Raw genomic sequence first — 23,656 nt, forward strand, 5'->3', positions numbered from 1 at the left:
TTTTAACGCCACTTTTAAGCACCGCTTTTGGGCTATTTCGTGGCGGCAGATTTTATTGGTGGAGGAAGCCGGAGTGCCCGGAGAAAACCACTGACATTCGATAGGAAAACTGACAATCCTAGTCAATTAAGATTGGAGTCGAGTGCACCCGCACGAGCTGGGTTCGAACTCACAACCCCAGTGTTGACTGGCTAGTGATTACAGTAGTAACTACTTAGACCACTTGGCCACCGAGGCCCCTCTGTACTGTACAATACCAGTATAATATATAACAAATACACAAGGACAAGAACTACAATAATAAATCATAGCGTATCAAAGAATGGTCGTATTAACTGGAAGCAAGCTTCTTAACTTACTGATTGAAATCATGCCGTCCCATACTCTAATATCGGTGCCTGTTCTTAGATTTCACATAAGAACCACTAAAGTCACGAACAAGACATTGATAATCTTTTGCAATGGCAAGAGCAAATTGTACAGTATTTCAATGCATACAATCAATCGAAATATTTAGTCTTGCTTCAAATTTTTAAATTGCTTTTTTATTCCCCTTCCCCCAAATAAAAACAAAACACAAGCAGAGTGACGCAGTGTCTAAACAGTAACAGAATAAGCATGACATTAATTATCAATAAGTCTATTTAGCTAATAAGCTTAATAAGAAAGATTTGAAGTTAAATTTCTGAATTTAGCTTTATAAATTAACAATATCCCTGTTAGAAGCTGGAAACCAAATACCACATTTCTAATAAATTTAAAACTGGAATTAAACTATCACGTTAAATCTCTATATTTGTGATAAAATTCATTAAAATTGTAATCAATTTATTCTATATGCCTGTTTTAACAGTTTAATGTTCAAGTTAATGCAAATACACAACGTATTTAGTTCATTGAAATCGAAACTACCACGATAAAACTTTAAGTCTCTATATTTGTGATAAAATTCAGTAAAATATTTAATCAATTTATGATATAAATATCCTTGATTTTGACAGTTTAATGTTTAAATAAACGAAAATCCACAACGTGTATTATTATATAATAGTTCAATGAAACCAAGACATTATTGCAAACATGCGCATGTTGAAGCTGCTGAGAAATATACTCTTCAAAAGAAAGAGCCGAAGACAAAAGAAGACATTTTTATTAATCAATCTGTAATGTTTATACAGAATAGTACATCGTTCTAATATCTGCTTGAGTTGATTAAAAGTTCTACTAAGTGGAGTTTATTTAGATCTTTATGAAATTTTAGTTTAAACAATATTTATTCAGATAATTCATCACAAAAAACGATATGATACAATTGAAATAAAGACTAAGGATTCAGAAACAAGCAAATTTGCTTTTACAACAATAACGCTTAATAAATGTTCGTGCATCCGAAGCGCTTTCAGGAATTTCCCTTCATAATGAACGGTCAGACACAAATATTTGAAAGCCAAGGATGTATATAACAGATGTAAGGCCAAAAGGGACCTAAAACACCAGAAAACCAAAATGCTGTTGATATGTACATTCACAACGAAAATATTACATATCATCAGGTAAACAAACCATGGTTTGAATTATTTCATTGCACGTCCAATTACTGTTAATTTAGTAATAGTGTTATTACTGAAAAATGACTATATCATAAGACCATTCTATATAAAAATGTCTGCTCGATTAGATTGTGTGTTGTGCCGTATTCAGAGTAGAGAAATCATACACATAACTGTCAACGGAGACACATTGACATTAAAAGAACGTTCGTGTACATTTGAGCCTATCTAAGACTTTCAAAGTTGTTTACAAGAAATAGTTAATAACGACATTAATACAAAGATGAGAAGATGTAGAATGATTGTCAATGAAGCAACTTTCCACCAGAGACCAAATGACTGAGAAGGTAGCAACTATAGCTTCCCGTACGGCCTTCAACATTACGCATAACAACCTATAAAAGGCCCCGAACATACCTTTTGTCATAATATTTTATATCGAGTTCCTTAATAGTTGTAAGAGCACAAGTCAGCAATCTCCGTACAGCGCTCGTTTCCGTTCCACTACACAACAATGAGAGTTTAATATACGAAGTAAGTATAGAACGGATGTGAGCTCTGCGCCGGAAATCGACAAGTCAAATGCACAGAAACATGGGTATTTGAATATTTCCTGGAAGAAGATCTAAAACTAAATTCATAAGGAGTCTTGAGCAATCAAGAAGCCAATACACAGTGATAACCATGTGGTGTTCAATGGCAGCATTCAGTTCATTCGATGTTGAAGCGTGTTGATCTACACGAACGATAACTTCGTCAGTAGAAATTGCAAGTATCAACGTTTTCGAATTAGTGATCTTAGTTTTGAGTATACGTGAAACAACAAACACGTTGCTGCCTGCTTTGTAAATATGTACAAAAAAGAAGGGAAAAAAACTCTTCCCGATAGCACCTTTATTGTTTTTGAGTATTTCAATATACGTGAAGCAACAAACATGTTGCTACTTGCTTTTAACAATCAGGTACAAAAAAAAGAAGAACAAAAAAAAACGCTTCCCGATAGCACCTTTATTGTTTTTGTCTCGATACCATCTTAGTATTTTTGAAATGTTTAAAACAATTATCAAATAAAATTCATGTATATTTTTAAAGGAATCCCATAATTTTCTATCCGCCTTTTCTCTTTTGTCCAATATTTGCAGAAGGAGGAAAAACATGGAGTCACTGATGACAGGAAAATTCCATCTTGTTAATTGTGAAACAGTCCTTTCTTTTAACCTTTCAGTCTTCGACAATGCTTTGTTCTCCAAAACCAACATCGTCACAAATAACCATAACATTTACAATATCAACGCAAGAAGTGATATATGAGTCAATAGCAAAAATTATATGTTTGCTAGGCTTTTTAGATAGGTAATTCTATATTACTTATGTATGGGGACAGCGTTATAATTAATATTGCAAAATTTTAATATAGTTGACAAGTTGAAAAATCAAGTCTTATATAACGTATTTGAGTTTTACAAAAAACGCTCGCGATCGTCTAGCTCCTCTACAAGAGGGAACATTATATGGTTACAAAAGACTGATACTTTGTACCTGAAATGGGACTGAAACAATATTATATAGGTCTTACAATCTGATAAGACCAAATTTTATTCTGTACAATAAATCCAAAAACAGAAGGAAGATACCAAAAAGGAGAACCAAAAAATAATAGTATAGGAAAGAGAGACAAATTCATGGCAACCAACCCAAATCCGACGAAACGACAAACAAAAGTATACATAACACGTGAATTCTATAAAAAAAAACTAAGGACTGATCAACACGAATCCCACCAAAATTAAGGGGATGATCTTAGATGCTCGGAAGTTAACGGATATGGTTTCAAAGATAAAGAAATACTGGCTTTATCTGCACTATTATACAGTGTTTTTACACCGGTATTTAATGTCAGCTCAGTCTCTCCAATAAATTTGAAAATGGCATCCAATGGTCGTAATCAAAACATCCAGAACGAAACTGGTATGTGTGATTTGTAACTTGTCATTCTTAATCCTAAATTAAATAGAAGTTCAACGTGTGTACAACGGTTCAACAGAATCATGATTGAGCAAAACATTGGTCAACAGGATCATGGTTGAGCAAAACATTAGTCAACAGGATCATGGTTGAGCAAAACATTAGTCAACAAGATCATGGTTGAGCAAAACATTAGTCAACAGGATCATGATTGAGCAAAACATTAGTCAGCAGGATCATGATTGAGCAAAACATTAGTCAACAGGATCATGGTTGAGCAAAACATTAGTCAACAGGAAAATCTGGAAAATTTGTAATTTTTAACTGCGTACTATATATTTATTCAAAACTCGTCAAAGATACCAAGCGTATAATTTTGTACGCCAGACGCGTGTTTCGTCTACACAAGACTCATCATTGACGCTCGCATCAAAACAGTTGGAAGTATATTAAAGTCAAGCAAATAATAAATGGATAACCAAAAAAAAAAAAAAACACTTGCCAATATGTTGGGTCAAATTTTCTATCTATATAAACAGCCGCAATATTAACCACTACCCTACAAAATTAAAATATAATCATTAATTGTAAAACAAGACTCCACAAGGATGGCTCCGTTTGAATTTTATTCTAATTGACGAAGTACATTAAGTTTGATTAAATTAAAATGTTTAAAGTTTATCGACAGACAGATTAATTTTAAGATAAGACCATGATGGCTCCGTTTGAATTTGATTCTAATTGACGAAATAGTTTGATAAGAGAAAAAATGAGTTTATTGCAGAAACATTTTAGACAGCTTAGTGTAAACCAAATGGACCTAAGTTACTGTGAAGTATAATAATGTTTGTTTGTTTCAAGCGTTACTTAATTAGATTTCAGCACTGTTCAGTCACCTGTTGGAAATGTGGTCACGACACCGACTTAATGATGATAACACTTTTAGAATTGATCTTTACATTTACAAACTACAGGTATTTGTGAAGAGTTTATAATAATTTCCACGTGTGAATTTTCTCTTTGTATTTGAGGTTAACTGTATTGGTCACTAGACTCAAAGGGTTGAGATCTAAACCAGTTTCAATACAGAAACAGCCAATTCTTAACACCTTCATTAACTAACTTGGCCCTTTGTTAAATGATTCCAAGCCTTAAAGTACATGCAAACAAAGCAAATTTCCTTGATAGAGGATTGCTGCTCACAAGGAAGCTATTAAACCAAGAGTTTTAAAGGTTGAAGTTGAAATCATCCCTTCGTAAATTTTACGGACGCCATCACGAGTTGGAATAACCGTTTCACAGATGATATCGGATATGTTCCTTATGTCGTAACGACAATACCCTTCCCTTTTCACGAATGTGACCTACCGAATAAGACTATTTACCGGATTTGTAATAACATAAGCAACACGACGGGTGCAACATGTGGAGCAGGATCTGCTTACCCTTCTGGAGCACCTGAGACCACCTCCAGTTTTTGATGGGGTTCGTGTTGCATAGTCTTTAGTTTTCTATGTTGTGTCATCTGTACTATTATTTGTCTGTTTGTCTTTTTACTTTTGGCCATGGCGTTGTCAGTTTGTTTTCGATCTATGAGTTTGACTGTCCCTCTGGTATCTTTCGTCCCTCTTTTACATGTATGCATACTTATGTACATAAAGCAATGATAACACATCATTTTTCCATATTCACATTGCAATATTGTTATTAATATTGATGAAATTTTCCCGTGTAAGTACTTAATATATAATAGACTGGAAACGGTGACATCAGGTCACAAAATATTTCATTGTATTATAAAAAATTGGTGTAAACGGGAAAAATCTGAGAAGAAATCTCTTGACTCTTATTTAAATAAATGAATGAATGTTGTGGATATTCGAATATCACATTTTGAAAATAATTCAGAAATAAATAAAAGAGTACCTAATGCGCCTATTTTTAGAATAAGAAACAAAATTCAAGTACTTTCAAAGCGGTTTGTGTTTGTACTTGCCGACAAAGCAGCCATCAATGTGGTGGTGGTATGCCGTAAATACTACACGGACGTTCTTCAGAATGAAAATCTTCTACATTAAAGTACGTGCGCTCCACAGAGAGTCATATAGTAAACAAACATAAAAAAATATCATAACCACATCACAGCTTAAGGCCTCTTCTGCACATTTGAAGGCCCTTCTATGTGTTGGGTACCTAAACTACACAAAAAAAACCAGTAAAATATCGTTTCATCTCGGCCTCTAGTAAGTGTTCTACAACTAATCTTTCAGTGCTTTTAACTACAATGTAGTTCCTTAACTAATATAAAAGAACTTATCATTACCTTTTGTAATAAAATAAATGAAAATAGTGGAATTAACTATTTTTGGAATGTAAAAAATTCTTTGGATGTTTTAGATAAATTACGTGCTTTTGATGGTCCTTTTGATTCTGTTGACAGTTTTGACTTTTCAACTATTTACAGTACACTTCCACACAACCTTATCAAACAAAAGTTTTCGTAATTAATCAAATGGTCGTTTGGTAAATCTGAATGCAAATATATTTGCTGCAACTCATTTAAAGCCTTCTTCTCTAGTGAAAAAGGTAAATATGCTAGATATACTTACTGGGGGTGTGATGAGATGATTGAAGCTGTAAATTGATAATATTTACATGTACGTTTCGGCAATACAGTTTATCGATAAGTTCTAGGTATTCCTATATGCACCAATTGCGCCCCTTTAATAGCAAACTTGTTCGTGTACTGTTTTTAATCACAGTTTATGACCAAACACAGTAAAAACCCGTCTAAATTGCATTTGACTGATACATTCAACAACACTTACTGTTATCTTGATGATATTTTTTCGTTAAACAATCAAGAATTTTCTAAAGATGCCGAAATTGACCCAAAGGAACTTACTTTAAACAAATCAAATATAAACCGTTATAACTGTCCTTCCTAGATTTAGATATTTCAGTTTTACACGGGAATCTCTACACTAAAATTTACGACAAAAGGGACGATTTTTCGTTTTCTATTGTGAATTTTCCCTTTTTGGATGGTGATGTTCCTTTGGCACCATCTTACGGTGTTTCTATATAAAAATTCGTTCGCTATGCCCGTGTCTATTGTGACGTTTTCAATTTCAATGAAAGTAATCTATGTATTACTGGTTAATTATAAAGTCAGGGATTTCGTTACCACAACCATAGACCATAGATATAAAGATTTGGTTTTGAAGTTTGGTTGTACCTGTAGAAAACTTATTTCAAACGGGATAGCACACCCGAATTTTATTGTTTACCGAGCCCGGAAATTTAGAAACGATCCGGGTAAACTTATCGATCCTTTAAATAAACTTACTCTGAAAGGTTACCAATTCAATACTGTGATTATATCTTTGCCTGAATATTGTTTTTATTTTGTTATCAGTAAATTAAAATCAAACTAAATATTTTTTTTTATATACATATGCAATTTCATGGCTCTACAATCTGTCGATACCTGTATCTTGGCATTGCACAAGGTCGTGTTTTTCTCGGACTGTTAATGACGTCTTTACACTAAATCTTTTGGATGTTGGATGTGTACTGATTGATACGTTAGTCTCAGTTGCATGATTTTTTATTAGTTGTTATTGGCTTTGAACTAGCTGTCAATAACTGCGAGTACTCTCAGATCTTTACTTAGTCTCATTTTGTTGTGGGGATGTATAAGTACCCTGTCACGTCCAGTCTGTGTTTTTGTTAGATGTATTTCTATTTGTATCCATCTGATGAGCTAAGCCTTTTTCAACTGATTTTTATAGTTTGGTCTTACGTTGTACTGTTACACCACTGTCACAGGTTAGGGGAGGGTTAGCGCCTTCAAAATAGTTTAACCCCGCCACATTCTGTATGTGCCTGTTCCAAGTCAGGAGCCTGTAATTCAGTGGTTGTGGTTTGTTGCTGTGTAACATATTTGTTTTTCGTTCATTATGTTGTACATAAATTAGACCGTTAGTTTTCTCGTTTGGATTGTTTTACTAATGTCATTTCGGGGCCTTTTATAGCTGACTATGCGGTATGGGCTTGCTCATTGTTGAAGGCCGTACGGTGACTTATAGTTGTTAATTTCTGTGTCATTTGGTCTTTGTGGAGAGTTGTCTTATTGGCAATCATACCACATCTTTTATATTATACAATTTATTAAAAGTGACAAATAAAAATAGATAAGACATTAACCATATCATTCTTATTCCAATCATCCGCTACCAAGGAAGACTGGAGTATATAAATATGGGCGCCTTGACCTTCTTTCGACTGACAGTACGAGTGAAGCCTGGGATTGTAGGGTATCTGTTTGGTTGTGGGTGATGTGAAAACTAGCAGCCACGTCAGGTCAGAATGAGGACGTTAACCCGGTGCCTCATTCTGAAAGAGTGTCGCGATATCTTCATGTTGAAGAACCCTTATAACAACTTCTTTATGGGTCCGTAGGTAATGTTAATAGAAAATTGTCATACAAAAAGGCTAAGCATTTTTTCTATTATAAATATTAACAAAACATAAAAGACAACTTATAAACATTTTCATGCCATTTGAAGAAAACAAATATGATAAAAATAAATAATTGTATCAAAATACGTCCAATTTTGTGATGCTCATCAGTTTCAACCAAAATTAACTCACATTTTCTGTTTTTCCTTCAATTAAGATGTTATTGCAGTGCAGTCATACGCATGTTATGAGAATGAATCTAAACAGATTTAGATTAGCCCCAATTATAATATGAAATTTCAGTTTGTATTTGGAGTACTATGCAGTGTTTGTGGAAGATTTTGAGAATTTTGTAACTTTGTAATTAAGAATGATCAAGGAGACTGAACGTGTCAAAAGCAGTTTAATCCGATTTAATTTTGATTAATTGAAACATTATTAATTGTTGAAATTTACATTTGTTTTGTTGTCACCCTGAAATAGATTCTAATGAAAAGAATTTTCTAAATTAAATTTGCGTATTATCAAACTATAAAATGTTAAAAAGAAGTACTTTTCACAATAAAAATAGAGATCAAAGCTGAATATAAGCGGCTCTACTCAACTTTAATATATTCCGCCGCCGCTTTAAATTGTATTGAAAAATATTTAAAACAAAATCTGAAATTCGCTTCTGAAGTACTTACTTTGTTCAATATTATCAATTCGCTAGATCATTTTTGGTTTGAAATGTTAGGAAGGTGTTTCTTTGTATATTTTGCTTTGAGTTTTTCCTTTTTTGTTCCTACTAATAATTACTATTATAGGAGTGTTACCAATTAAGAAGAAAACCAGCAAATCCTTCCGCCGTTTGATCGAGTGACTCGGGCCGATTCCGTGCCTTCGTCTAATATAGAAGGAGAGTAGCGGATTCACTCGAGAATTGCCGATTATAAATTAGTTAACACATGACCATAAAAGTAGGGAGCAATAAAGCAAATTTTGATAACTTCCTCAGTATCATTGCACTTAAATGTTTAAAACAAGACAATGTTTCTCTTATTTTCATTAAAGTTACTTATATTCGAATTTGCCAATCTCAAACGAATACAAAGTACAAAATGTATTTAATAAATAAAAAAAACATGAATAGGATAAGTAAGTGTACATACAGGTGTAGCAGCCTTTATTATATCTATTACAACAATAAATGTTCTTCAAACTAATGTCAATTTACTAAAATATCACCAAGTGATATAAAGTATTATACACATTCAAATCTACCTACAAAAGAGGAAAAATACATATTACCGTATACGTTTATTTATCTATATATATCCACATAAACAAATATCAACTCAAAAAAGGTGAGTTTGATTAAAACATAATTACAAACTGCTGGTACACAACTTGAATATATTCAACGAAAACCTTAATCAATACTTCAAGTTTATTATGAATTTCATCAGCTGTATATACCTGTAAAAGTATGCGGGTATAAGTAGTCTAATCATTACAAACCTATGCACAAAACATTTGCTTTATAGAATAAAGACAAAATCGCACCAGCTTAAAAACCTAACGCACGACTTCTAAATTGGCGCGAAAAACTTTATAAAATATGCGCCCATTTTATAAAGGACCCCAATATATTTTGTTATTCCTAGTATCCTAGCATAGAATTTTTGAACTGAAATTTGAAAGTCGTGCATATCTGTCAAAAGCAACATATGACAAGTTTTTATCAACTTTAAAAATTTTAAGAAATTACACTAAAAGGATACTAGAAATAACAAAATATATTGGGGATCCTTCATTTCTGAGTTCTTTAATTTTTTAGCATCCCATTATTCTGTTGTTTTTTTTGGTCCATTTTTCTCAATTCTTTATATTTTAGCATCCCATTAATCTGTTGTTTCTTTTGGTCCATTTTTCTCTATTCTTTATATTTTTTGCTCATTATTCTCTATTCTGTAAACCCCTATCCACACCCTTATATCACACTAACCATTAGGGGTCTCGGTGGCCGAGTGGTCTAAGTAGTTCAACTACTGTATCACTAACCCTAACCCTAACCCTAGCCCTGGAGTTGTTCGAGTCCGGCATGTGGCAGGTTGTTTTCATTGGGAACATTTCGGCAAATTTTATAAGGAAGGGTATCTAAATCTGCCGAATTATATTATTTTTTTCTCAAACGTTACCCATAATGCATTACAAAATTGTACTTTGTCAGAACTAAGTACAAATGTACACAGTGCATGTAATATAAAGCTTCTTCATTTAAATTAATTTCAGGCCATGATTTGAAACTAGAAATTGTTTTGTTATATATTAGACCGTTAGTTTTATCAATTGAATTGTTTCATATTTTTCATGTCGGGGCCTTTTATAGCCGATTATGCGGTATGGGTTTTTCTCATTGTTGATTGCTTACACCCACTTCATTTTAACTTTGGTGGATATATAGTTTTTTCATCGGCAATCATACCACATCTCCTTATTTTTATAAAGATAACAGGATTTTAAAAACAACTTTGAACAATTCTATAAAAAAGCAGTCCTGAGTGTTTCTGTCCCAAAATATTACGGTATAATCTGTTGATGCAATCCTTTGAAATCTATACAACCTGGTGATTTCTATGTGTCAGATCTATACAACCTGGTGATTTCTATGTGTCAGATCTATACAACCTGGTGATTTCTATGTGTCAGATCTATACAACCTGGTGATTTCTATGTGTCAGATCTATACAACCTTGTGATTTCTATGTTTCAGATCTATACAACCTGGTGATTTCTATGTGTCAGATCTAGTGTCAGATCTATACAACCTGGTGGTTTCTATGTGTCAGATCTATACAACCTTGTGATTTCTATGTTTCAGATCTATACAACCTGGTGATTTCTATGTGTCAGATCTATACAACCTGGTGATTTCTATGTGTCAGATCTATACAACCTGGTGATTTCTATGTTTCAGATCTATACAATCATTCAGAAATGAGTGAACCGATTTTCCTGCGTTCGATCCGTATTTCTGATTTAACTTTCATCAAAGACTAACATTGTTGCAGCCATAGAGTTAATGATACACGGGGAAATTTAAAAACAAAAAGATTGATTTTTTTTATTAACGTCGTGTGGAAAATATTTCATGTCTTGGCTGAAACTAAGTCAACCTCGGTTTATTCTACCCGCATCGAGATATGCGAGACCACGTTTGATATGAGATGCTGTAATACGATTTTGAATTCGTCCATAAACGTATAAAAATACAGTTCAAAGAATTCTTCGACATTTCAATGAATTCGTCTATAGATAAGACAGTCATTTGTTTATGAAAAAAATGTAATGACGTTCACAAACTAGTCAGAGAAGTGTCTTTAACACTTACTTTCTGTTATAACTTCAAATTGAACTACGTGTACCTTAACAGAAATCCTTGTGACTAGAATTTATAATAAAAGAGACATGAATTTGTTACGATACACACTAGTTTATAGATCTGGGACTTGAGCTTTAACGTTACCACGGTGTATATGACGTTTGCTTTTGGACGTCAGTGTTTCCAATGTATTTTACTGGGTCATTGATCAGATTAAATGCTATAAACACAATCAAATTGGTATATGTGTGATTTGGATCGAGAATATTTAGCACACAAAACATGTACTAAAAGGACTTTTATTGAACATTGGAACATTTGTTAAATCTGGTGATTACAAATATTGGATATAGTTTAAATTCTGCGTTTAAGATAACTGTGTTTACTGTATGGTGTCTTAAAATTTCAACAACACTTAAATTAAATTTATGTTGTGTTTAATTAAACCAGAACATAATTATAACGCTATACATGTACATCATGACTACATGTACATGTTTATTATAATAACATCCAAGATTAATGAGGCGGGAGGTGTTATGAATGTTCCTTACTTACAACTCCCCCTAAATTAGCAATCAGTCATTGCAAATTAATATATTCAGACCCCAATTTCATGGAAAATCTCATTTCCATACATAGTATCCAGACGATTAATTTTGTTTTTATTTACCATTCACCTTTCGGTCATATATTTCCTCGCGTTATCAAGAACCTATACATCCTGGGCTTTTTTTTTGGTGGGGGGTGAGCGTTTCTGATATTGGTAAATCATTCAAACGCTCCATTTATAAAACATAATTTTCATTTTACAGAAAAAGAAAAAAAGAAAAAGAAATTCACCATTACTATGTAATTTAGGGGAGGGAGAGTATGGATTTTTGAGGCCTGGCGTTATTTTGTCCTTGATTAAGGTTATTGATTCACAGTTAAAATAGGTACATAAACTCAACATTGAGATGAAGAACAGCAATAAAAGCGCTGTTCCTTTTAATTGTATGTGGTTTTTTTCTGTGCATGTACTTATTTTGTGTCATGGATGGATACCCATGCATACTTTGTTTTTCTATTGATAACAGGATTAAACTTTTGTACGCCAGACGCACGTTCCGTCTACAATAGACACATCAGTGACCCTCAAATCAAACAAGTAAATTGAAGTAAGAAATTTGAAGAGCAATGAGGACCTACAATTCCGAAAGTTGTTAGAACTGTTGGACCTTAAAATGTGTTTATTTCTAAATAATTTCTAATTTTTTTCTATACAAATTATTTGAAAGAGTCAAATATAAATAAACGTAGTTATTTAAACATAAGAATTATTTAGTATTTTGATACAAGATAGAATGACCGGCATGTACAAAAAAAATTGTTTGAATGAGTAGCGAAAAATGTAAACCTCAAGAAGATTTGAGAACCAACTTTTTAAGATTCGAGGATATTGTATTGACCATTTCGGTATTCTCTCTATTAAACAGTAAGTAAACAATAGCTTATATAACTGTTAGTAAACTGTCGGATTTTTTTTATTTGAAGTTTCTTCTTCTACAGACCTGTAGGTACATTCAAATTTTATAATTTGTCATTTCTATTTTGACATGTCTTAGGGACGACATCAAAAGTTCAATGTAGGATAAAAAACTTAATTCACATAGTTTTTTCACTGACTTGGACATCACTTTTAAAAACATATTGGAAAAATTGGTATGTATTTTTAGAATGCATCAAAAAAGGCACTGTTAAATTATAATTTTATAAACAGTACCGGCAGCATGGATTCTGCATTTTTCATCTGCCCACTTTTGCCATTGATAAATGCTTGGTTTATAGTTTTGATTGTTTTTGTTTCTTTTCTCAAATGAATATAAAAAGTTAAATCACAAAAATACTGAACTCCGAGGAAAATTCAAAACGGAAAGTCCCTAATCAAATGGCAAAATCAAAAGCACAAACACATCAAACGAATGGACAACAACTGTCATATTCCTGACTTGGTACAGGCATTTTCTTATGTAGAAAACGGTGGTTTGAACCTGGTTTTATAGCGCTAAACCTCTCACTTGTATGACAGTCGCATTAAATTCCATTATATTGACAACGATGCGTGAATAAAACAAACAGACATAAATTTTAAAGGCAATAATGTCAAAATAGGGGTACAGTAGTCAACACCATGTCACAATCTTAATCACCACAAAAACAAGTAATTATTTAATAAAGAAGCACAAAAAAGCATACATGCATATCACATTTTACAACCTCGTTCATTGCTTACTTATTTTTGTATTTTATTTATGTATGCCAAATCAACCCATAAAGGATCGAGGGATTTTAAGCACTGGGACCGAAACAGTTCATTGATTCATGTAAAATATATAGCTTGTCCATTGAAATGAATGGTGATGACAGGGCAGTGTATTTGTGCCAACTGAGGCGAGGGAGAAAAGCACAATCCCAAATGAAGGTAGTGAATGTGATAATGATATGATCTATCATGCAATTTCTATTCAATGTTTGTTGACCACTGTCATATTTTTCTGCTTTCTCAAAAAATTCTGTATAAGTTAAACTTTCAAATTTTATTAATTGAATTTATATTTCAGTTTTCATTTTAATAACTGAATAATAAACCCAATTCTTAGAAAATTAATAGTTTGTTTTTAGAATGCCACCATGCCGTGTGGACCAAAACAATCTGTGTTGATCTGTATATTGTTTCATATCATTCAAAATTCACGGTCGATAAAGCGTTTGAACGGATAACAAAACTTGCAGCGATTTTTACCCCCTACCCCCAAACTATTTGAATTAAGTTTTTTTTATCCTACATTGAACTTTTGATGTCGTCCCTTACTTCATACTCCAAAGTTGACATTTTTGAAATTCCTCACTTTCAACTTGACATTTCCCAGTGCAAAGTTGACATTTCCGAGTTCCAAGTTGAAATTTCGCACTTCTAACTAGGAACTGAGAAATGTCAACCCTGGAATCAAGAAATGTTATTTTTGATCTAAGAAAGCGAATTTAGCAGTGAGATATGTTAACATGGAAGTGAGAAATGTCAACGTATAACTGAGAACTCTCATGTTTTAAATGAGAAATTTTTAATACCAAAATGTCTTTTCTTATCTTTCGTGCTACGTAAATTCAATCAATTTTGAACATACATGTATGTATCAAAACTTCTACAGTTAAGACCAACGTGACCTTACTGATGAAAAGTACTTCCTTTTAGATTTTAATTGTTATGAAAGTTTTGTTTAGAGATTAACGGAAATATTCATGTACAAAAATATATACCTTGAAACTAAAAGCACTTATTCTGTGGTGACAATAGGTAAATGACATGTTGATATGTTTATGTCATAATGAAAATACTTCCTTTCTTACTTGATTCTGTAGATTTAATTTTTAATTTTTAAGTTAGTTTGGTTTAGAGATTAGCGGAAATATTTCGTGTACACAAATAATTAGAAGTGATTATTCTGTTGTGACAATAGTTATATGAAATGTTGATATTTTTATGTCATAATGAAAAGTACTTCCTTTCTAGGTTCTGTTAGATTTAAGATGAAATTTCTATGTAAATTTGGTTCAGAGATTAACGGAAATAATCATGCACCAAAATAAATACATTGTACATGTAATTAAAAGAAGTTATTCTGTGCCGACAAGAGTTGTATGACATGTTGATGTATTTATGTCATAATGAAAAGTACTTCCTGTCTTGATTTTATAAGATTTAAGTTTTAATTTTTATGTTAGATTGGTTTAGAGATTAACGGAAAGACAAAACTGTATTCATGCACAAAAATAAATACCTTATACATGTAATTAAAAATATAGTTATTCTGTGGTGACAAGAGGTGTATGACATATTAATATTTTATGTCAAAATGTGACATATGTTCAAAGGTTATGAAATCTGACATGAAGTTTGATCATGTTTAATATTAATTTTCGAAACATGTAACGACATATTATTTTTAATTATACATATGTGTTGTTAATTATCTTTTGTCTAATAAAAACGATAGACTACCATATTCCCTCAAAGATTTATTAACTTTAAAACATAACATTCAAAAATTCATTGATGACAAAATATGTTCGATGTACTCATATAAGAACAATAACTTTTAGTAACTTGGAAAGAAGAGAACATGCAATGGATAAGTATAGTAATTACATGTTTAGGTGCCAAAACCAATGACACAGTAGGACAGTCAGACGCTTATTAAAAGGGGGGGGGGGGGGGGGGGAGGGGGGTAGGCAGAGGGCCGGGCAAACTGAGGTTATTGCATGGACTTTTTACTTGGCCTACTCCTCCTCCATATTCGAAAATTCTGGATACGCATCTGACAGCGTCAAATTGATCAATTATTTATTCTTTTGTTGTTATTCATATTGGATCCCAAGGTTTTACTGCAGTACAAAGATGTTTTCCTGGAGACTTTATTTTCCTGGTGGTAAAAAAAAATGCTAAGAAAAAGTCCGCATGGCCCAGTAGGACACCTCAATGTACATCCTATCAGAATAGGAACGAGATCCAAGTTTGAATTATTTAAAAGAACTTTTGTATGAACTCTTTAAGGTGTCCTTGTATGGTATTCTATTCTACATTCTACAAAGTCGAATTTCTTCCTCTATACAGCAAGCATGTATATATCCCTTTTTCCAGTGATTTTCCATATATTCCTCACCTTTATTCTTAAACCCATTGTGTGAATGTTTTCTAATTTGTCCGCGTTCTGAATATGCAAGATATATAAACCACTGGACGTTGCACACACAGCTTCAAATTGACAAAGCCAAAAATAACTTGGACAAAAGTTCCAACACTGATGTTGTGAGTTCGGGGTTTTTGTGAGTTTGTACCCCGCTCGTGGCTGGTGTATTCAACTCTAATCGGAATTGACTAGGATTACCATTTTTTTGTCGAAGGTCGGTGGTTTTTCTCTCCGGCTTCCTCCTAAAAAAAATGGCAACCCGAATATAACAAAGAGTGCCGAAAATGGCATTGAACACCAACTACCGATCAAAATTGACCAACATCTTCCCTTTCGGATTCACACTTTGTTTAAGGACTTAATTTGGACTATCAAATATTGATCATAAAATACATAGTATCAATCTAATCACCAAATGAACAAAACGATAGCGATTTGAAAGGTAAAAGTAATCTAATTTGTTGTAAAAATGCATTAAATTGCATTAATAACATCTCTTTATTTTGTACTAAGAAATCATTATTATTGTTTTTAATTATATATCAATGGCCGGAGGTCCAGAGTCAACAATCTTGAATTTACTTTGTTTCTCTAACTATCATTTCTATATTCTCTATGGGTGTGTCCAAAAACCAGATGTTGACACGTTTTGTCTATAGTCAACATCAACACTCATTGCTTTTTTTCATGACAATAACAAGAAAAATATTCCAATTTCCTTTGTTCCTTTAATATAGTTCAAAAGATTAATCATTATCTATTTATAAATTGAAAATTTATTCAATGAATTATTTTCTGCTTAAAATAGTATAATTCTTGGACACATAAAATGTATATGCATACACCCATTGTATTTGTGAACTGTATTTTTAAGGCTTATAGTGGTGAAAATTTGAAGACAAATGACACGAAGGCACGACTTTAACTTTAATGCTAATTAGGAGAGACAAGTGTTTAATTAATTACACTTGTGCATACACCACGTGGACTGAATATTAAATACTATTAGACCATCCCATTATGTTTTCCTCTTAATATCATTTATTTTAGCCGTATGGAATTTTTTCTGAGTTTGATGGCTTCGATCTAATGATTTCGATGGGATAGACAATTATAAATGCACGAATCTGGAGATATCAAGGACGGTGGAATCCGTTCCGTGATTTTTGCCGGATCCATATCCTTTTTTATAATTGTGATTTCGTTCGGAATAACGGCATATATTCAGTTTCATGATATTTCGTTACTGAAGAACCGAGTTAGAACACTTGAAGAAACATGTTTACCAGGGTCGTCTCACACCTCTCACAGATCGTCGGTAAGTTGTCTTTTGTTCGAAGATTTCAACTTTGAAATAAACACGAAATCGTGCAAAACTATTGAATGCTGATACCTTCATAATATTCCTTTACGTAGCAGGATTATTATGCTAACCCTTCCGAAGCACACGAGATCATCAAAACAATCGGCTGGGCTTGTATTGCTCATTATTTACTAGTTTTTTACATGGCGATTTGGGGAGTTCTTGTTTGTTTTTTCGTCGTTTTTCCCCCATAATTTGTTTGTCTGTCTTCGATTTATGTGCTTTGATTCTCCCTTTGATTCTCCCTTTGATATCTTCCGGCTATTTTGTTTTAGATATTACTATTGAAATACTTTATTTGTTTTCACACTTATTTATTTACTTGTGGTCGATGCCATACGCACCATATTTAACGAGATACAAACGTTTATAACATATGCTTTCAGCTCTTTTCAAATCTCATTCAGAAGTGCATTTTTCAATCTAGACTTTTGTAGGTCTGTTCGATTTTATATCGTTTAACATTACCACAGTTTAATACTCGATATATTTCTAAATGTATGCCTTAATTCAGCTAGAAATATTTTAAGTTGTATGTCTCTTATTTGAATAGTCACACGAGACTCCATGTAGAATTGGTAATATTCTTGCCCAATGAAAACACACTGCTCGGTACCTCAATTATAATTATATTTAGACAAATGTCAAGCCAAAACCATGTTAAACTTTGCATTGAAAAATTGCAAACCTAGATTGTTTAAATTTAGGAAAATGATTGTAATTATCTATGGTCAATGCTGAGGTCAATGACTTATAAGATGATGATTCAACATTGATTCAATGATCGTAAATAAAATTAAGTACAGTTGAACATATAAAGGTCATCTTTATTAAGCATAACCTGTATTGTCCAGCCCTCTCTTCTTGTCCCAATGTAATAAAATCTATCCATTGTTTACCTTAATTCAAATGTCACCTCATAAGGTCAGTTTTCTTTGGACATGTATTTACTTTTCTAGCTACGTCTGATTTATTGTTATTTTGCTCAACGTACAGATCTCTGAAAATTTTCATAAAGAAACCTGTGGAAACAGATGGTTTTTCTATAAAAGTACGTTTACAAACAAACAGGGGGAAACATTAAGTCGTGTACAAAGATGTCTCCATGTATTTAACACTGGAAAATCAAGAAATGTACAAAAAGCAAAAGAAAACATACCTGTACCAGAAGGTCGTTCCTTTCCGGAGAACCGGAATTTGCCGCCAGGTTTTTAGTGGGGTTCGTGTTGCTAGACCTGTGTCATGTTTTGTTAGAAGTTGTTTCCACTTTTCCCAGGAAAGACTTTTTGATTTTGTTCTGATTATTTTTTATTTCTTCTTCCGCCACTTTTTTCTAGCGCTGTATTGTGGTTTTGCAAGATCTCACTTAGATATTTGGCACGTGATATCGAACAGTTTTTTCGCTTTTGAAACACACCCTTTTTAACCGAATACTTTTATTGTAAGAGTTATCTTCCCAAACATTGTTTTTATTGTTATTCCCACTCCTTAGCAAACGTAAAAGAAACCGAGAAAAATATACTCGTTATCTCCTCATGATATAGAGAATAATTTTGAACGAAGCGAACCGGAGACTCCATATGAGAGTTATTTCCCTTGATATATTGAACATAAGTAATACATGTATGTAAGTCTAACTTGTAAAATTTTAGCTAAAGATACCTAGGGTGTTTTGATTTGAGATCATAGGTCCAACAGAATGAAAATGAGGTCAAAGGTCAAGGTCATGTTCTACATTTTGACTTTCGCTACTAACAAGAAACCGTAAAAGATATTGACAATTTTTTTTCCAACTTGTTAGTTGCGACATTTCGTAACTGCAACACTTTCGGATCTTAATGGTACGACGACAACTTATAGGAGTTTCCTACCCTGAATTTTTTTAAATAAGCTGCATGATGATATAACTCACAAACAATACAAAGTAGAGACCTAGGGTCTTTTGGTTTGAGGCCCTTGCCTTATGATCTTGAAATGTAGGTCAAGGTCACAGGTAAATTTGAGGTTGGGAATTTTTACCTTTTCTATAACTTCATATTGATACATGATAAAGCCATGGTTTTTTGCATATGTAGGGAGATATATGACCTTAAAAATGTCAACCGGAAGTGACCTTATGTCAACCAGAAGTAACTATTTTTTACACTTCTTTTGTGTAGAATTATCAAGAACCATATTTTTCTGGAATCAGTGTGAAGTAACCAATCATATCAAACCGGAAGTAGCAAGATTCTCTCTTCATTTAATCCTAAATTTACAGAAACCATAAGTTTTTGGAATCAGCACAGAGGAAAGGATGATATGACACCTGAAGTGACTTTAATTTAACCAGAATTGACTAATTATCTCCTTTATTTAATTGAAAAAGTAACATAACCTTTGTATTTTAGAAATCATTGTGAGATAAGCTATCTTCTACAACTAAACGTACAATTTTTCATGCATATTGTCTTATCATAAGGGTGAAAAGACTTTCAACTGTTGGGTTAGAGAACAATTGGTTTTTAATTGTTGTTTGTCTTTTGTCATTTTTATTTTTGGCAAAAGTGATGTCTGTGTTTTTTCAACGTATTTTCAATTACCCTTTTGTTATCTTCTCTGTCTTTTTATTCTCTATATCTATGTGTAAATGTTAAGCCGAAGGCCGAAACAAATCTACCTGAATCGTTCATTTGTCAAAATATAACAATTGGCGGGAAAAATATTGAAAACAGCTGTAATTCCCGTAAACATAACTGTAAAATGACTGTATTTTTTTAAACTTAAATCTTAAGTGTGCGTTAAAACAAATTTACCCTTTAAGTTAATTAACATGATCATGAAGTAGAATTTTTCAAATCTTTAGTTCTTTTTCATCCGTAATAACTCTCTAGACACTGATAAAAAGGGATCTCAAATGGCCAAGCGTATAAATATTTACGCCCAGTTTTACTAATACAAAAAATCTCTGGTCGACATGCAGAAAAAACATTTGCAGTTTGCTAGTCACGAGGTAATGTATTAAATTTGTAAAAAAGTCATAAATTAAACGATATTATTAATTAAGAATATGATTTGTTTATTATGTTACAAAGGTAAACCACAACTTCTCAAGAACACTTGCACAGTTTTCCCTAAGTGTCCATTACAACATTCTATTATGCGGATCTTCTGAATAATAACCTTAATATTTGTGTACTTTTGTGCCTTTAAGGCAACGCACAAAATGTTACCAAATTTGAACGAAAATTTGCAGTATAATTGATTGGGACCATTCCAATCTAAATAACGGAAACGAAGTTTAACAAAAAATAATTTTGATTTCTTCAGATAATTTAACATATCTGACTTTTTATTAAGAACAGTTTGACAGACAAAAACACGACATATACCTAACATAAAACAGTCTCCCTTTATTATGTATTTATGTGTTTCTACATTTATAGAGTTTAATGGAAATATTAATCAAAGCCCTCTTCTAATGGAGTTATCATAAATGTTTAGAACAATATCTAAAAAGATCATAAAAAAATGCACACAAATTGGCAAGCAACGGGATTTTTAAATGAAATTTTGCATACAGTTAAGGGTTGGGAAATCCATTAGAAATCGAAGAAAGTAAAAATTTTAATCTAATAACGTTATCGGTGGTCATCAGTAAAACACAGGTGAAAAGATGAATTGATATCATGTATAAATTTCCGGAAAATGTCACGTTATCTCTCCATTTTTAAAAACCATATACATTTCTCTTAAAATGATATTATATTTCAAATAAGGAGATGTGGTATGCTTGCCCCTGAGACAGCTATCCACAAGGAACCGAACAACGAGACTGTTAACAACTATAGGCTACCTTACAGCCTTCAACAATGAGCAAAAGCCATTCCATTTTGTATGCTACAAATGTAAAAAAAAACACCTTGCAATGACAAAATGTGAAACAATTTCAAAGAAAAAACCAACAGCCTGATTTATGCTAAAACGATTAACGAAAAAACAAATATGTCAGACGACCAACAACCAACGAAAACCATTGAATAACAATTATCCTGAAATTGAGTTTTAATACATTGACATTTAAGCATTTAGCTCGAAAAAGAATGGAAGGTAAAAACACATAGTTAGCCTGAAGTCAATGTCCATTGAATTTTTCCTTGTGTGTTTGACTTATGTCAAATGCATTAGTTTTCTACACAATGGAATACAAGTATGAATAAGAACAGCTAAATATTATTTGTATACTTTGTATGACGGTGATATGGATTTAAAATATTAACGAGAGGTTAACACAATAAACATCACATACACACACGTCCAGACGTGAATTTTATTTGTGTATATGGTTCGAAATCCTTGAATAGTTGAGATATGAAATTCAAACTTACATTTTTTTGTACCTGATTATACGTGAATTTTTAGAAGTTGTTAGCTTTTAGAAAACAAATAAGCTGAAATTCCAAAAAAATATTTTGATATTTCGTATTGTGAGGAGCATATCGTTTCCCTTTAAATATCTTTAAACAAGAACAATGATTTTTCACATATAAATTTAAGACGAAAGCTGAGAATTAATGTTTCATTAATGTCAAATAATGTCAATTCTGTTGGGCCATTTATATTAAACTATTTGCACTGACATGAAGTTCAACGTTATTTTCCAAACATGCTTTAATATATGTAAAAGATCTATTATGAACTTGGCTTGCAAAAGGTCAAGTGAACTATTCGCATCAACTGGTGTCTGTCGTTATAAGAAATCTTCTCCTCTGAAACTACAAGGTCAATAGGAAAAAACTTGGTTACATTCATCATTGGAGTAACTCGTTTTAAAAATTGTCCGATTATCCCACCTTACCAACCGACATGGCCAGCATGGCTAAACATAGAACATAGGGGTAACATGTCAATAGAGATTCTCAAGTAGTCATTGCATATTGTGTTCTCCTTTTTCAATCCAGCTCCTTAACGGTAGCATCTGGTTCATTGACGTAGCTCCTTTTACCCTCCCAGTCTTTATTTGGCGATATCATATAATTGATAAATAAAATTCTTATGAACCTTATGAACGGAAACAGATATTATCAATTAATAACAATTTTATATCGTTTCAGAGATCCATTCCAGATTCAAATTTAGACATAAAGCTGTCATCAAACGAGTTAGCAAAGTATATAGCAAATGTTACTAAATTAAGAGACAAATTGAAGGAAGTCAAGAAACGGTCTACAAGTCCCGGAGATTTAGAGTGGGCAATACAAGCTATTATTGATGCTCAGGTAAGTCTGTTATGTCGAAGGATATAATCTTGGAAGAAGGAATTTGAGACAGTTGTCCATACAGCAACACATTTTCAAATTATCAATGTAACCGTGCAATTATTGCTGCCAAGCATTGTGTCATATTAAGGAACGATGATGTGTTTGACGATTTATCAATAAAATGCGCGATTCTTGCAGAATAAGTAATATTTGTCTGCCGTCTCAAAATGATGTAAGCAGAAATGACTTACGCTATGTTTTGGTATGAGAAACCCAAAAAGTCACTGTGATCGAAAAATTAGAATGGAAGCTGTATCACGTCTAAGTCCAATAGAAGCATTTATGAGTTTTGTGGAATTCTGTCAAGCCTATCGATTAACATTGAGCAACGAAGACTGGACGTTATAAGGCGACATAAAAACTTAACCTTACAACAACACGTCGAGGCAAAGGAGGGTCGATAAAAGTTTAATTATTTGATATTCGACCGTTGTATGTTATTTGTTGCTGTTCGATAATTTAGTGTCAAAGCTACGATTGAGAGCTGTGCAAACTGCACAATATTATTTTTGTTATTTATCTAGAAGTTTAGCAGTTTCATTGACATAATATTTGTAAACATCTAACATATCTTAAATTGTCAAAAGACTCATTAAAAGATTGGGAGAAAATATCAAAGGGCCACAAAAAAAATTATAAATCGAGGAAAACATACAACACTATAACCTAAGGTAAAAAATGTCCATGATATACTCCACAATAAGTTAAAGATTAAGCATCAACAATAAAGCTCAAACCAGGGTTGTACGAAGGTGCTCCGGGAGGATAAGCAATATCTGCTCGAAAAGTCACTTCCGTATCGGAAACATATTATCGTCTGTTATAAATCATCGGAAACGTTTTATCGTTTGTTATAAATCATCGGAAACGTATTATCGTTTGTTATAAATCATAGGACACATATTATCGGTCGTTATAAA

General features: G+C 32.6%; 1 protein-coding gene across 7 annotated transcripts in view; it reads left to right on the plus strand.

The window, feature by feature from the left end:
• The first annotated feature begins 17,073 nt into the window (after positions 1–17,073).
• Positions 17,074–23,656, plus strand: part of LOC127721570 (collagen alpha-1(I) chain-like) — a 71,802-nt gene continuing 65,219 nt past the window's right edge. For all 7 annotated transcript variants that reach the window (XM_052228340.1, XM_052228339.1, XM_052228337.1 and 4 more), the window contains exons 1-2: positions 17,074–17,391; positions 22,530–22,694. In XM_052228340.1, coding sequence (XP_052084300.1) covers positions 17,191–17,391; positions 22,530–22,694 — 366 coding nt within the window. In that variant the 5' untranslated portion in view covers positions 17,074–17,190. The remainder of the gene's footprint in view (positions 17,392–22,529; positions 22,695–23,656) is intronic.

Source organism: Mytilus californianus, unplaced genomic scaffold, assembly GCF_021869535.1.
Source record: "Mytilus californianus isolate M0D057914Y unplaced genomic scaffold, xbMytCali1.0.p SCAF_12, whole genome shotgun sequence".
In the NCBI taxonomy this organism is placed as follows: Eukaryota; Metazoa; Mollusca; class Bivalvia; order Mytilida; family Mytilidae; genus Mytilus; species Mytilus californianus.